This window comes from Salvelinus fontinalis, chromosome 1 (assembly GCF_029448725.1).
Source record: "Salvelinus fontinalis isolate EN_2023a chromosome 1, ASM2944872v1, whole genome shotgun sequence".
Taxonomy (NCBI): domain Eukaryota; kingdom Metazoa; phylum Chordata; class Actinopteri; order Salmoniformes; family Salmonidae; genus Salvelinus; species Salvelinus fontinalis.
The window spans coordinates 91827210-91844163 of NC_074665.1; the positions used below are offsets into that span (position 1 = coordinate 91827210).

The 16954-nt window shown below is 44.0% G+C and overlaps 1 protein-coding gene across 2 annotated transcripts in view; it reads right to left on the reverse strand.

The window, feature by feature from the left end:
• Positions 1-6769: 6769 nt before the first annotated feature.
• Positions 6770-16954, reverse strand: part of LOC129863688 (protein sidekick-2-like) — a 221182-nt gene continuing 210997 nt past the window's right edge. Inside the window, exons 44-45 of one of the 2 annotated variants that reach the window (XM_055935854.1) lie at positions 16803-16859; positions 6770-14149 (exon numbers count right to left, since the gene is read on the reverse strand). In XM_055935854.1, coding sequence (XP_055791829.1) covers positions 13700-14149; positions 16803-16859 — 507 coding nt within the window. In that variant the 3' untranslated portion in view covers positions 6770-13699. The remainder of the gene's footprint in view (positions 14150-16802; positions 16860-16954) is intronic. The other variant, XM_055935861.1, reaches the window with a different exon arrangement.

Below are 16954 nucleotides of genomic sequence, written 5' to 3' on the forward strand. Positions count from 1 at the left end.
TGAGCAAAGAACTGAGGAACACACAGGGTTTAAATACCAACAAGGGAACGACATACAGGTGCAAACAATAATTAGAGCAAGGAAAAAAACAAAAGGTTCAAAAAAGGTGCAATGGGGACATCTAGTGACCAAAACCTGAACAGTCCTGGCCAAAACCTGACAACTACCCTTGGATATATTATTACTTTATTGTGTGCCCTCTGTTATGTTTCGTAATCAGAAATGGGCTGTGTGTGTGTCAAATCAAATCAAATGGTATTCGTCACATGTGCCGAATACAACAGGTGTACCATGAAATGCTTACTGACAAGCCCTTAACCAAGCCCTTTGATGATTTTATAAAAATAAAACGTTTTCTAAAAATGTATAAAAAATTAAACAAAGTAACGCAATAAAATAACAATAACGAAGCTATATAAATGGGGTACCGGTACCGAGTCAATGTGGGGGGTACAGGATAGTTGAGGTAATTGAGGTAATATGTACATGTAGGTAGGGGTAACGTGACTATACATAGATAATAAACAGTGAGTAGCATTATCTTTAAAAAAAGGGGGTCAATCCAAATAGTTGGGGTAGCCATTTGATGACCTGTTCAGCAGTCTTATGGCTTGGGGGTAGAAGCTTGCCCCCCCCTTTTCTGTAGTCCTCGATCAGCACTTTTGTCTTGCTCACATTGAGGGAGAGGTTGTTGTCCTGGCATCACACTGCCAGGTCTCTGATTTCCTCCCTGTAGGATGTCTCATCATTGTCAGTGATCAGGCCTACCACCGTTGTGTCATCGGCAAACTTAATGATGGTGTTAAAGTTGTGTGTGAACACGCAGTCATGGGTGAACAGGCAGTACAGGAAGGGACTTAGTGATGAGCTTTGAGGGAACTATGGTGTTGAAAGCTGAGCTGTAGTCAATGAACAGCACTCTCACGTAGGTGTTCCTTTTGTCCAGGAGGGAAAGGGCAGTGTGGAGTGCAATGGAGATTGCATCATCTGTGGAACTGTTTGGGCATTATGCGAATTGAAGTGGGTCTAGGGTTTCTGGGATGATGGTATTAAAACCTCTTAGCGCTAGAGGTCAGATATATATATATTTTTTTCAAATAATGTACCGAACGTAAATGGACATTTTCTCTGGCCCAGATCATAGAATATGCATATAATTTACGGATTAGGATAGAAAACACTCCAAAGTTTCCAAAACTGTCAAAATATTGTCTGTGAGAAAAACAATACTTATTCTGCAAGCGAAATCCTGAGAAAAATTAACCCGGAAGTGATATTTAAAATTAAAAAACTTTGTTTCCTGGCCTGTCTAACCTCCATTTAAAGGGGTATCAACCAGATTCTTTTTCCAATGGCTTCCTCAGGCTGTGACCAGGCTTTAGACATAGATTCAGGCTTTTATTTTGAAAAATTAGCGAGATGTTTCAAAAGAGGTCAGGTGTCCTCTGAATATTTCCTGCGCGCACGGGAGGAGCTCACCATTTTCATTTCCTCTCTTAATGAATAGGTTATGCTCCGGTTAAAATATTATCGATTATGTTTGTTAAAGACAACCTGAGGTTTGATTATAAAAAACATTTTAAATGTTTCTACGACCATTTCGGATACTTTTTGGGATTTGTCGAACGGAACAAGGCTTTTGTTTTTTCATCATAACGCTCTACCCAAATGGCGTTTTTTTGTGATAAAAGTAATATTTATCGAACAAAAATAACATTTGTTGTGTAACTGGGTGTCTCGTGAGTGGAAAACCCGAAGATTATCAAAGGTAAGCGATTAATTTGATTGCTTTTCTTACTTTCGTGACCAAGCTAGCCAAGCTAATATAAGGCTAAGCTGTTATAGCATTGAAAGCTACACTCACAAAAACTTGGATTTCTTTCGATGTAAAATATATTTTCAAAATCTGACATGATAAGTGGATTAACAACAAGCTAAAATGTGTTTTGGTATATTTCACTTGTGACTGCATGATTATAAATATTTTTAGTGATATTTTTTAATCTGATACGTTTGGAAATTTCCATCTTCCTTTCAGGACCAGAACGAGGCTGTAGTTTTTTTCATCATAACGCGCAACCCAAATGGCGTTTTTTTTGTGATAAAAGTAATATTTATCGAACAAAAAGAAGATTTGTTGTGTAACTGGGAGGTCTCATGGGTGGAAACGTCCGAAGATTATCTAATGTAAGCGATTCATTTTATTGCTTTTCACACTTTTGTGACCATGCTAATTTGGGGCTAGCTGATGTAGCATTGAAAGCTACACTCACAAAAGCTTGGATTTCTTTTGCTGTAAAATATATTTTCAAAATCTGACACGATAGGTGGATTAACAACAAGCTAACCTGTGTTTTGGTATATTTCACTTTTGATTGCATGATTATAAATATTTTTAGTAATATTTATGCATTTGGCGCCCTGCAATTCTAGTGGTTGTTTAGGAAAGTGATCCCGTATTAGGGATGCGTAGCGCAGAGAAGTTAATGTGAGCCATGACCAGCCTTTCAAAGCACTTCCGATGTCTGTGCTATGGGGCGGTAGTCATTTAGGCAGGTTAACTTGGCATTCTTGGGAACAGGGACTATGGTGGTCAGCTTGAAACATGTAGGCATTACAGACTCAGTCAGGGAGAGGTTGAACATGTCAGTGAAGACACTTGCCAGTTGGTCAGCGCAAGCTCTGAGTACGCATCCTGGTAATCCGCCTGGCCCTGGAGCCTTGTGAATGTTGACGTGTTTTAAGGTCTTACTCACATCGGCTACGGAGAGCGTGATCACATAGTCGTTCAGAACAGCTGGGGCCCCCTTGCATGGTTCAGTGTTGCTTGCCTCAAAGCGAGCATTGGAGGCATTTAGATCATCTGATAGGCTCGCGTCACTGGGCAGCTTGCGGCTGAGTTTCCTTTGTAATCTGTAATAGTTTGCAAGCCCAGTCACATCCGACAAAACGTCAGAGCCAGTTTACGACCCTGCCTCACACAGGAAGCGGCGCAGGTCCTAATCCAGGCACTTGTCATCTCCCGTCTGGATTACTGCAACTCGCTGTTGGCTGGGCTCCCTGCCTGTGCCATTAAACCCCTACAACTCATCCAGAACGCCGCAGCCCGTCTGGTGTTCAACCTTCCCAAGTTCTCTCACGTCACCCCGCTCCTCCGCTCTCTCCACTGGCTTCCAGTTGAAGCTCGCATCCGCTACAAGACCATGGTGCTTGCCTACGGAGCTGTGAGGGGAACGGCACCTCAGTACCTCCAGGCTCTGATCAGGCCCTACACCCAAACAAGGGCACTGCGTTCATCCACCTCTGGCCTGCTCGCCTCCCTACCACTGAGGAAGTACAGTTCCCGCTCAGCCCAGTCAAAACTGTTCGCTGCTCTGGCCCCCCAATGGTGGAACAAACTCCCTCACGACGCCAGGACAGCGGAGTCAATCACCACCTTCCGGAGACACCTGAAACCCCACCTCTTTAAGGAATACCTAGGATAGGATAAAGTAATCCTTCTGACCCCCCCCCCTTAAAAGATTTAGATGCACTGTTTGTAAAGTGGCTGTTCCACTGGATGTCATAAGGTGAACGCACCAATTTGTAAGTCGCTCTGGATAAGAGCGTCTGCTAAATGACTTAAATGTAAATGTAAATGTAGTAGGATTCAATCTTAGTCCTGTATTGAAGCTTTGCCTGTTTGATGGTTCATCGGAAAGCGGGATTTCCTATAAGCGTACGGATTAGTATCCTGCTCCTGGAAGGTGGCAGCTCTAGCTTTTAACTCGGTGCAGATGTTGCCTGTAATCCATATGTGCAGATGTTGCCTGTAATCCGGATATGTACGAACGGTCACTGTGGGTTCGACATCATCGATACACTTATTGATGAAGCAAGTGACTGATGTGGTAAACTCCTCAATGCCATCGGATAAATCCTGGAACATATTCCAGTCTGCGCTAGAAAAACAGTCCTGTAGCATAGCATCCACGTCATCAGACCACTTCCGTATTGAGCAAGTCACTGGTACTTCCTGCTTGACTTTTTGCTTGTAAGTAGGAATCAAGAGCTTTGAAAGGCTGGTCAGACCACTTCCGTATTGAGCAAGTCACTGGTACTTCCTGCTTGACTTTTTGCTTGTAAGTAGGAATCAAGAGCTTTGAAAGGCTGGTCAGACCACTTCCGTATTGACCAAGTAACTGGTACGTCCTGCTTGACTTTTTGCTTGTAAGCAGGAATCAAAAGCTTTGAAAAGCTGTGTGTGGAGTAAAGGTGGTCTAGCAGTTTTTTTCCTCTGATTGCACATGTGACATGCTGGTAGAAATGAGGTAAAACGGATTACTAGGTAAAATGGCCACTAGAAGCGCCGCTTCTGAGCGGGCATACTCTTGTTTGCTTAACTTCTTATGGCTGCAGGGGCAGTATTGAGTAGCTTGGATGAAAGGTGCACAGAGGTGCCCATAGTAAACTGCCTGCTCCTCAGTCCCAGTTGCTAATATATGCATATTATTATTCGTATTGGATAGAAAACACTCTGAAGTTTTTAAAACGGTTTGAATTATGTCTGTGAGTATAACAGAACTCATATGGCAGGCAAAAACCTGAGAAGTTCCACTTCCTGTTTGGATTTTTTTTGAGGTGGCAGATTTTCAACCAAGCTCTCATTGAAATTGCAGCGAGATATTGATGAGTTTTCACTTCCTACGGCTTCCACTAGATGTCAACAGTCAATAGAACTTTGTCTGATGACTATAATGTGAAGGGGGGGCGAAGGAGACAGGAATTAGTCACCACTGCCATGAGCTGACCATGCTTTCACCATGCGCGTTCACATGAGGAGGACCTCCATTCCACCGCTCATCTGAAGTCAATCTAATTCTCCGGGTTGGAACGTTATTCAAGATGTATGTTAACAACATTCTAAAGATTGATTCAGTACATCGTTTGACATGTTTCTACTGACTGTTACGGAACTTTTGGACATTTCGTCACGTTATAGTGATTTTGGGTTTGATTACAGGATCAAAAATGGTTCCTCTGTCCAGTGTCTGTGTTCTTTTGCCCATCTTTTATTTTTATTGGCCAGTCTGAGGTATGGCTTTTTCTTTGCAACTCTGCCTAGAAGGTCAGCATCCCGGAGTCCCCTCTTCACTGTTGACGTTGAGACTAGTGTTTTGTGGGTACAATTTAATGAAGCTGCAAGTAGAGGATTTGTGAGGCGTCTGTTTCTCAAACTAGACACTCTAATGTACTTTTCCTCTTGCTCAGTTGTGCACCGGGGCCTCACACTCCTCTTTCTATTCTGGTTAGAGCCAGTTTGCGCTGTCTGTGAAGGCAGTAGTACACAGCGTTGAAATCTTCTGTTTCTTGGCAATTTCTCGCATGGAATAGGCTTAATTTCTCAGAACAAGAATAGACTGACGAGTTTCAGAAGAAAGTCCTTTGTTTCTGGCCATTTTGATCCTGTAATCGAACCCACAAATGCTGATACTCCAGATACTCAACTAGCCTAAAGAAGGCCAGTTTCATTGCTTCTTTAATCAGGATAACAGTTTTCAGCTGTGCTAACAAAATTGTAAAATGATTTTCTAATAATCAATTAGGCTTTTAAAATGATAAACTTGGAGTAACTAACACTATGCGCCAGTGGAACACAGGAATGATGGTTGCTGATAATTGGCCTCTGTACACCTATGTAGATATTCCATTAAAAAATTGCCGTTTCCAGCTACAATTGTCATTTACAACATTAACAATGTCTACACTGTATTTCTCATATATTTGATGTTATTTTAATGGACAAACAATTTAGCTTATCTTTCTAAAACAAGGACATTTCTAAGTGGCCCCAAACTTTTGAACGGTAGTGTATATACTCTACAAATAACATTATGGCACAGTTGGAGTGTGTGTCTACAAATAGGACCAGGGATGCGGTTTGGACAGTCTAAAAAGGAGCAGACCATATTCTTTTTGTCTCTAAGAATTTTTTAATTTTTTTTTAAAGGCAAAAAGAGTCCAGGTTATTTTCTGACCAGCTTTGATTTCTCTCAAATGACCTCCCCACTACATGTCTGTTACTGGACAAGTTTATCAGAACAATGAATGAGCTGATGAATGATTTGCTATAATTTCTGTTGTGAAACTCCCTCCTCTCATTGAGAAGATCATAGAGTTATGTAATTGTGGTCTGAGTGGACTGGACTGGGGTGAACTGGGCAAGGTCAGGAGGGGACAGTTGTAGCCATATAACAGGATTTCTCAGGTCTACTGATCCAATAACCCTACACACTGATAGAAGCCATGTGGGATTTCAGCTTTCAGCGCCTAGCCTACAGTACACACAAGATAACACACAGGACACTAAAACCCTGCTTTCCTCCTCGTCAGTGTTCCTCTGAAGTATGGGATATCCACAAGTGGAAGGGTCGCTGGCCTTTATAGGGAAATCATCGTAGATTATAAATGAGCTATTATTAAGTTATAATTGAATGTGATGTTCCTACTCAACACTTCTATCTGGCATTCCCTTCCTGTGTACATGACACATTCACTGTTTACTGTCAACACCGTCTCAGCGTATGGTACCATAGTTACAGTCATACAATTTCATTTCAATGCCACTCTCCATTCACATCAACCCCATTCTCCAAATCCTTTACCCCCCTCCCCACCACTCTCCTTCCATTCCCTTTACAGTATTGATACAGTACCAGGACAGGACTCCAATTGAAAAATAATTTATTTTGGAAATGTATCGTTATCATATATCCATTCAGAATCAGCATAATGATAGTTATTTTATTTGCGTACAGTGAAATCACCCCACAGAGAAAAAAACACATGACAATTTTGGAATTCTGATTAAACTGTGACTACCACCACTGAGTCTGGAATTAAATGTGTCTGTGTCCTGGCTGTGGCCTGCCTGTGGCCTGCCTGTTTCTACTGTGTCCTGCCTGTAGCTGTATTAGTATGTGGCTGTGTCCTGCCTGTGGCTACTGTGTCCTGCCTGTAGCTGTAATAGTATGTGGCTGTGTCCTGCCTGTGGCTACTGTGTCCTGCCTGTAGCTGTACTAGTATATGGCTGTACTAGTATATGGCTGTGTCTTGCCTGTGGCTGTACTAGTATGTGGCTGTGTTCTGCCTGTGACTGCTGTGTCCTGCCTGTGGCTCTACTATTATGTGGCTGTGTCCTGCCTGTGGCTGCTGTGTGCTGCCTGTGGCTGTGCTATTATGTGGCTGTGTCCTGCCTGTGGCTGCCATGTCCTGCCTGTGGCTGTAATAGTATGTGGATATGTCCTGTCTATGGCTGTGTCCTGCCTGTGGCTGTGGTAGTATGTGGCTGTGTCCTGTCTGTGGCTCTACTATTATGTGGCTGTGTCCTGCCTGTGGCTGCTGTGTCCTGCCTGTGGCTGTAATAGTATGTAGCTGTGTCTTTCCTGTGGCTGCTGTGTCCTGCCTGTGGCTGTGCTAGTATGTGGCTGTGTCCTGCCTGTGGCTGCTGTGTTCTGCCTGTGGCTGTAATAGTATGTAGCTGTGTCTTTCCTGTGGCTGCTGTGTCCTGCCTGTGGCTGTGCTAGTATGTGGCTGTGTCCTGCCTGTGGCTGCTGTTTCTTGCCTGTGGCTGTGCTAGTATGTGGCTGTGTCCTGCCTGTGGCTGCTGTGTTCTGCCTGTGGCTGTAGTAGTATGTGGCTGTGTACTGCCTGTGGCTGTACTAGTATGTGGCTGTGTCCTGCCTGTGGCTGTACTAGTATATGGCTGTACTAGTATGTGGCTGTGTCCTGCCTGTGGCTGTACTAGTATGTGGCTGTGTCCTGCCTGTGACTGCTGTGTACTGCCTGTGGCTGTAGTAGTATGTGGCTGTGTCTTTCCTGTGGCTGCTGTGTCCTACCTGTGGCTGTGCTAGTATGTGGCTGTGTCCTGCCTGTGGCTGAACCAGTATGTGGATGTGTCCTGCATGTGGCTGTACATAGCATGTGCCTGTGTCCTGTCTGTGGCTGTACTAGTTTGTGGCTATATCCTGCCTGTGGCTGTACTAGTGTGCCTGTGTCCTGCCTGTGGCTGTGTACAGTATGTGCCCTTTAAGTTGGTCATGGAGGGCAGGTGCCAGGCGGGCAGTGCCTACCTACCTACCCTCCCTCTTCTTCTTCTTCTGAGCATCCTGTACAGTGTCTTGTATCCAGACACACAGTGGACACTCTAAAGCTTTTGTCGACGAAGTGTTATCATCAATTGTCACCACAGACAATAGTCTCATATTCAGATAGGACTCAAAGTCAATCACAACTGCATTGTGCATTTCTGAATCCATTCCATGACATCATCTCTTTGCTTCGGCTCAAAGGCTTCCTCCCCGCGATGATGATGTCACTGACAGAGAGCAGCACCTGAGCCAGATGAGACATGCAGAGGCGCTTATTCTCTGTCTGTTTTTCAAAATGGCTCTTGTGTTTGAGCCTGCTCCTTTCTGTATGCCCACATGTGAGAATCATTGAACTCAAAGAAACGTAAAATGTTGCTGGCTGTGTTATTTATCATGACACATTGTATTATATACATCATTACACATTCACTGTCTACTGTCAACACCATCTCAGTGTATGCTACCATGGTTACAGTCATACAATTTCAAAGCCACTCTCTGTTCACATCAACACCCCCCACTTACACACACTCCTTCCATACCCTTTACAGTATGCAGTACCAGAACTTTATTTTGGAAATGTACCGTGATCATATATCCATTCAGATTCAGTATAATGATGGTTATTTTATTTGCGTACATTAAAATCACCCCACAGAGATAAAAGCAGATGAGAATTTTGGAATTATGATTAAACTGTGACTACGACCACTGAGTCTGGAATTAAATGTACGTGCCCTTTCAGCTTGCCATGGAGGGCAGGCGCCAGGCGGGCAGTGCCTTAGCCTGGGCATCCTGTACACACAGGGGATGCTATGTATAAAGCTTATGTTGAAGAAGTCTTATCATCACACGTCAGCACAGACAATAAGTCTCATTCAGATAGGACTCATAGTCAGTCACACATGCATTGTGCGCTCATCATCATCACCGCCATCATTGTTACACAACATGAGAGGTGAATCCATTCCAGGACATCTCTTTGTACAAGCTCAAAGACTTCCCATGATGATGTCACTGACAGAGAGCAGCACCTGAGCTAGATGAGAGAGACCCCAAAGAGCCGATAGATGAAGAGCTCCAGAAACTGCTTCTCCAATAGAAATCCCAGATCACGCTTGTAGGCGATGTCATGGCAATGTTAGCTAGCTAAGCTCATGTGCAGGCCGTAAAATCAAAGGCACTCCTTCTATATAAAGTTGTTTTTTTACAAAATGAAAAAAAGTGTCAGTTTGTCACTTTCACAAGGTCGAAGTAATGACATGTTCAGCTACTTAAGACATTGGCTCGAATCTAATCTGGGTTTGAGAACTCTGTGGAGACCAGCGGAAATGCATATTCTCCGTCTGTTTTTCTAAATGGCCCCCATGTCTGAGCCTGCCTCTCTCTGTGTGCCCACATGTGGGAACCAATGAACTCAAAGAACACTTTAGATGCTGTCTGTGTTATCATTTCCAGTCTTTATAGTTTGATGTGGAAGCATGATGATGTCACAGATGTTGTTGTGGGCCACCGGGTATGTGCGGTGACAGTGTGTTCATGAGGGTTGTGAGTGAGTCGTGATGCCACAGGTTAGGTTAGATCATCAGTATAGGAACGGCTTTTAGATGTCTTCACACCCAGCACCTGTCAGATCTGTAGAAGGCTCATAGTGGCTGATGAGCCTCTGTAGGAGTAATGACCTGGAATGCATCCCAAATGGTACACTATTCTCCTTTTATTGCACTAGTTTTGACCAGTCCCATAAGACTCTGGTCAAAGTAGTGAATTATATAGGGAATAGGGTACCATTTGTGCCGCAGACCCTGGTATGGCCCATGAAACAGTCTTCTTTAGTGGTGTCAGATCAATACACTGTACAAATATACGTTATAATTAGGAATTAACACCAGTATCCGCGACCCCCCCCCCCCACAAAAAAAAAAATGCCGGGATATCGGGAACAATAATATACAGTGCTTTCGGGAAAAATTCAGACTGACTTTTTCCACATTTTGTTAGGTTACAGCCTTATTCTAAAATGTGTTAAATAAAACATTGTCCTCATCAATCTACACACAATACCCCACTAAAACAAAGCGAAAACAGGTTTTTCCAAATTTTTGCAAATGTATTAAAAAACTAACAGAAATACCTTATTTACATAAGTATTTAGACACTTTGCTATGAGACTCGAAATTGAGCTCAGGTGCATCCTGTTTCCATTAATCATCCTTGAGATGTTTCTGCAACTTGATGAGAGTCCACCTGTGGTAAATTCAATTGATTGGACGTGATTTGGAAAGGCACACCTGTCTATATAAGGTCCCACAGTCGACAGTGCATGTCAGAGCAAAAACCATGCCATGAGGTCGAAGGATTTGTCCGTAGAGCTCCGAGACAGGATTGTTTCAAGGCACATATCTTGGGAAGCGTACCAAAGAATTTCTGCAGCATGAAGGTCCCCAAGAACACAGTGGCCTCCATCATTGTTAAATGGAAGAAGTTTGGAACCAACAAGACTCTTCCTAGAGCTGGCTGCCCGGCCAAACTGAGCAATCGGGGAGAAGGGTCTTGGTCGGGAGGTGACCAAGAACCCGATGGTCACTCTGACAGAGCTCCAGAGTTCCTCTGTGGAGATGAGAGAACCTTCCAGAAAGACAACCATCTCTGCAGCACTCCACCAATCAGGCCTTTATGGTAGAGTCGCCAGACGGAAGCCACTCCTCAGTAAAAGGCACATGAAGGCCTGCTTGGAGTTTGCCAAAAGGCACCTAAAGACTCTCAGACCTTGAGAAACAAGAATCTCTGGTTTGATGAAACCAAGATTGAACTCTTTGGTATGAATGCCAAGCGTCACGTCTGGAGGGAACCTACCACGATCGCTACAGTGAAGCATGGTGGTGGCAGCATCATGCTGTGGAGGTGTTTTTCAGCGGCTGGGACTGGGAGACTAGCCAGGTTTGAGGCAAAGATGAACGGAGAAATGTACAGAGATCCTTTATGAAAACCTGCTGCTGGTGCGAAGGTTCACTTTCCAAAAGGACAACAACCCTAAGCACACAGCTAACACAACGCAGGAGTGGCTTCAGGACAAGTCTCTGAATGTCCGTGAGTGAACCAGCCCGAGCCCGGACGTGAACCCGATTGAACATCTCTGGAGAGACCTGTAAATAGCTGTGCAGCAACGCTCCCCATCGAACCTGACAGAGCTTGAAAGGATCTGCAGAGAAGAATAGGAGAAACTTCCCAAATACAGGTGTGCCAACCTTGTAGCATCATACCCAAGAAGACTCAAGGCTGTTATCGCTGCCAAAGATGCTTCAACAAAGTATGGAGTAAAGGGTCTGAATACTTATGTAAATTCGATATTTCTGTTTTTTATTTTTAATACATTCGCAAAAAATTCTAAAATCCTGTTTTAGCTTTGTCATTATGGGGTATTGTGTTTAGATTAATGAGGGGGAAAAAACTATTTAATCAATTTTAGAATAAGGCTGTAACCTACCAAAATGTGGAAAAAGTCAAGGGATCTGAATAGTTTCCAAAGGCACTTTATAATTTCTATGGAAAAATATTAAACAGATTTTAACTCTGACTTCATCCACATATTAGACCACTGATCACAATGCTAGCGGCCTACCAATTCAGACTACTCAACACAAGTCCCCAATTGATTCCTTTTAACTGGCATCGTTGACTAACATAAAACTGTAGCAGACTACATGTGACCTTTGCTTACCATAACTGCGTTGAATCTCAATCTCACGGTCACAAATCTCCAAACTAGCTTTGCGGCACTGGCAGAGGCTCCAAAATATAAACTGCTATTCACTGTTAACAAAACGGCTGATACATTGTGTCCGCAAAAGCACTCAAGGAAATAGACATTTGCAACGTTGTTCCATGATGTTACACTAACAGAAGTGAGAGCAGGATTTTAAAGATCTGCAGGGAATTGATAAACCATGGTGCTGAATGTCCGCTACTGCGGCCATTTGCTTTTCTGTTTGTTTAGCGCAGCATCAGACTACATTCCCTAAGACTAAGGCAACACAGTAAGCGGCAGGTATTCTACCGGTTAAGAGCATTGGGCCAGTAACTGAAAGATTGCTGGTTTGAATCCCGAGCCGACGAGGTGAAAAATCTGATGTGCCCTTGAGCATTTCACTTAACCCTAATTGCTCCTGTAAGTCCCTCTGGATAAGAGAGTCTGCTAAATGACTAAACTGTTGTCAAAACAACCACTACTTGGCCTCATTCCCATGATAGTGAGAGGAAAGGACCAACAAGCTTTCCGTCAATGGTAGGCTAAAACGAATGAAGTTTTCACTAGGCTGTAATAACCTCCGGATATTCTACAAGTCGGCCAACAGTGCTTCATATGCCTACATTAAAACTAAATTACATCAACGAAATAGTGTGGTGACTGAGAACTTTTAGTTGATTAAAATGAAACAAAAACAAGAAACTGTTAGATTCCTGTGTATATTTTTCAGTGGTAGAATAATGTCAGATTTCCTTCGCTGGTATTATATGCTTTTAAATAGCACTTCCGCTTTCAACAGGAACACTGGGATGCCTGAGAAGAGCTTGTAAGGGAACATTTTCAGGAAAATTTAATCCCTAGTTATAATCAACCATGGCATATCTGATCCACTAAAAGACACAAAGAACTTGCAGACCAACATCAGCATTTTTACTTCAGACATACAGTACATTTCCCATATCTGCCAAGGCAGGCAGGCAACTAGGAACTTGGTGTACAGCACAGAGATGTGACATCGAAATGCTGTCAGACTCAATAGTGCGTACCCTATAGGCCAGGCCAGATAACTGCTGAGGATCATGGTCCATAGCTTAAATAGGGGGAGGTCACTAACATATCTCACATTAACACCCAGAAACTGAATTGACCTAATTGGACAGGACTGGACATGTAAAGACTGCCAGTGGGCTCATTTCAGCCTCAATCTCCACCTTCCTTCTCACTTTCATTACTTTGTCTTTTCTATACCCTGTTCCTCTTTCCATCCTTCAAACTCTACTCATTTCACTCGCTTGTATGGCTCCATTTTGGGATCCCAGTTTCATTGGTGCTTGTTATCTGAGTGTGGATTGACGCTATGACACTTATCGTCTTGTAGATATATTTTTCCAATAAACTATTGCCTTTTTACAGTATCTAACTAAATTATTCTCTTGTTGTATGTGTGTAGAAGTGTAACAATGAAAAATAGAAAATAAACAATACATTGAAACTCATGCAAATCAATCAAACAGAAACATGTTCTCAGCAACTGTCTCTGGGTTAAAGAATGGAAATAAAACTATACCAGCACACGCACACAAGAGAAACAATGTACTGGAATAAAGTATGTCACTTCTGTCCTGTCTGTGTACAGTATGATGCTTAAAACACAACTCAGTAATAAAAAGGAAAGAAGAAAAACAAGTAAGAAAAACCGGAGAAACAGAAATCAATATGGTGGATTCCAAAGGTTTCTTTTGTGTTGGGTATTTACTCTCTAGACACGTTGGGCAGCAGGGTGGCTTTTGTTTTCAGAAGGGAACACAGATCCCTCTCGGAATCAAACGAAGGAGGAGAACCCGGCGATGGGGGCCCGAGATCCAGGGGCTGGGCTGGGGCTGCTGGGGGGCCAGTAGGACAGAGTGTTGGAGTGGCTGGGAGGGGTGGAGTTGGAGAGCTGCTGAGAGGGGGTGGGAGTCCGGCTGCCTTTAGGCCTGAACAGACTACCCTGGCCCTGGGGTGTGAGGCCCTGGGGTTGACCATGGGGCTGGGGCTGGGGTGGAGGGGTGGTGGAGGTGAGCTGGGGTGGCAGTGGGGGCAGGGGTGGTGACGGGGCGCAGGGCTCCGGGTCACCCGACTCTGATTCTGTGTAGTTGTAGGCCTGTGCCCGGGAGATGCCCTTCTGCTGGCGGCGCCAGGAGTTGTAGTAGGTGGGATCACTGATGTAGTGGCTCACAAAGGAGTGTGTCTTCTGTCTGTTCTGGTCCACTTCGTACTCACTGTCACTGCCCTGAGAGGGGAGAAGGAGGAGAGGGGAGGGGAGAGGACAGGGGAGAAGGAGAGAAAGGGTAGGGGGAGAGATGGAATAGCGGGAGGGGGAGGGAGAGAGAGGAGATGTTATCAGCACAATACCACATATTTCTCTGAGAAGTTAGAGATGTGATAATGTGTGTTATTGGGAGGTTCAGAGCACAGTGTCTTTCAATAACACACACACACCACCATACACACACACACACTCCACCATACACACACACCAAACACACACACATACCACCAAACACACCCAACACCAAACACACCCACCACCAAACACACACTGTTGCTGCGAGTGATTCCCTGATCCACCTCTACGCAGACGACACCATTCTGTATACATCTGGCCCCCTTCTTTGGACACTGTGTTAACAAACCTCCAAACGAGCTTCAATGCCATACAACACTCCTTCCGTGGCCTCCAACTGCTCTTAAACGCTAGTAAAACTAAATGCATGCTCTTCAACCGATCACTGCCCGCACCGCCCGCCCGACTAGTATCACTACTCTGGACAGTTCTGACTTAGAATATGTGGACAACTACAAATACCTAGGTGTCTGGCTACACTGTAAACTCCCCTTCCAAACTCATATTAAACATCTCCAATCCAAAATTAAATCGAGAGTCGGCTTCCTATTTCGCAACAAAGCCTCCTTCACTCACGCTGCCAAACATACCCTCGTAAAACTGACTATCCTACCGATCCTTGACTTCGGCGATGTCATTTAAAAAATAGCCTCCAACACTCTACTCAGGAAACTGGATGCAGTCTATCACAGTGCCATCTGTTTTGTCACCAAAGCCCCATATACTACCCACCACTGCGGCCTGTATGCTCTCGTCGGCTGGCCCTCGCTACATATTCGTCGCCAGACCCACTGGCTCCAGGTCATCTATAAGTCTTTGCTAGGTAAAGCTCTGCCTTATCTCAGCTCACTGGTCACCATAACAACACCCACCCGTACGTAGCACGCGCTCCAGCAGGTATATCTCACTGGTCATCCCCAAAGCCAACACCCCCTTTGGCCGCCTTTCCTTCCAGTTCTCTGCTGCCAATGACTGGAACGAATTGCAAAACACGCTGAAGTTGGAGACATATCTCCCTCTCTAACTTTCAGCATCAGCTGTCAGAGCAGCTTATCGATCGCTGCAGCTGTACACAGCCCATCTGTAAATAGCCCATCCAATCTACCTACCTCATCCCCATTTTGTTTTTATTTACCTTTTTCCTCTTTTGCACACCAGTATTTCTACTTGCACATCATCATCTGCACATCTATCACTCCAGTGTTAATTTGCTAAATTGTAATTACTTCGCTACTATGGCCTATTTATTGCCTTACCTCCTCACGCCATTTGCACAAACTTTATATAGACTTTTTCTATTGTGTTATGGACTGTACATTTGTTTATTCCATGTGTAACTCTGTGTTGTTATTTGTGTCGCACTGCTTTGCTTTATCTTGGCCAGGTCGCAGTTTTAAATGAGAACTTGTTCTCAACTGGCCTACCTGGTTAAATAAAGGTGAAATAAAAAATAAATAAATAAACACACACACCCACTACCAAACACACACACACCTCGGAAATTACAATTCGCTCAGAACAGGGTAGCACGGCTGGCCCTTTAAAGTACACGGAGAGTTAACATTAAAAATATGCATGTCAATCTCTCATGACTCAATGTGGAAGAGATATTGACTTCATCACTACTTGTTTGTGTAAGACGTGTTGACAAGCTGAATGCACCAAGCAATCTGTTTAAACTACTAGCACACAGCTCGGACACCCATGCATACCCCACAAGACTAGCCACCAGAGGTCTCTTCACAATCCAAGTCCAGAACATACTATGGGAGGCGCACAGTACTAGATAGAACCATGACTACATGGAACTCTATTCCACATCAGGTAACTGACGCAAGCAGTAGAATCAGATTTTAAAACCAGATAAAAATACATATTTTGGAACAGCGGGGACTGTGAAGAGACGCACGCACTCTACACACGTACATTTTAATATTGTTGTATGGTGGTATTATACCTTTTGTATTGTAGATATGTATAGTGGTGTAATATTGTTATATGATGTACTATTTTATCTTTTGTTTTATATGTAATGTAAGTGCCTTAATGTGTTTGGACCCCAGGAAGAGTAGCTGCTGCCTTGGCAGCACATAATGGGCATCCCCAATTAAATAGAAAACTACACACACACACACACACACACACACCCGAAGAGGCTGTCTACACATGATCATGATTGGGGAGGAGGATGAATCATCACTGGACGTGCAGAGTATTCAGATCATCAATCCATCAACTGGGGTCATAGGTTGATTGATTGGGTTTAACATTACATTTACTACAACAACCACACGTTGAGCTAACCTATACCATGGGCATTCATCACATACAGTTTAACACTAGGAAGATACAGGAGAGATATCACAGGATCCAAGAAATGTCTAATTGAGGAGAGGAAAGGAGGGGAGAGGCAGAGGGAGAAGGAGAGGAGAGGTAAACAGAGGAAGAGAGGAGCAAGGGGGATGGGGGCTAGGGACAAGTCAGTCTCCTACTACCAGTCTGCAGACACACAAACATGCAGAAAGCCACAGAACCTCACCCAGTTCAGTGGAAGCACACGCAGACCACCCGTCCCATATGAGAACACCAGGGCCTCCTATGGGTGACATGGACAGAGACATGCATGGTTTAAAACGCCACAGTACAGTATGACAGCCACCATGATCCCTCTGTGGTTCAGATCCCTCCTTG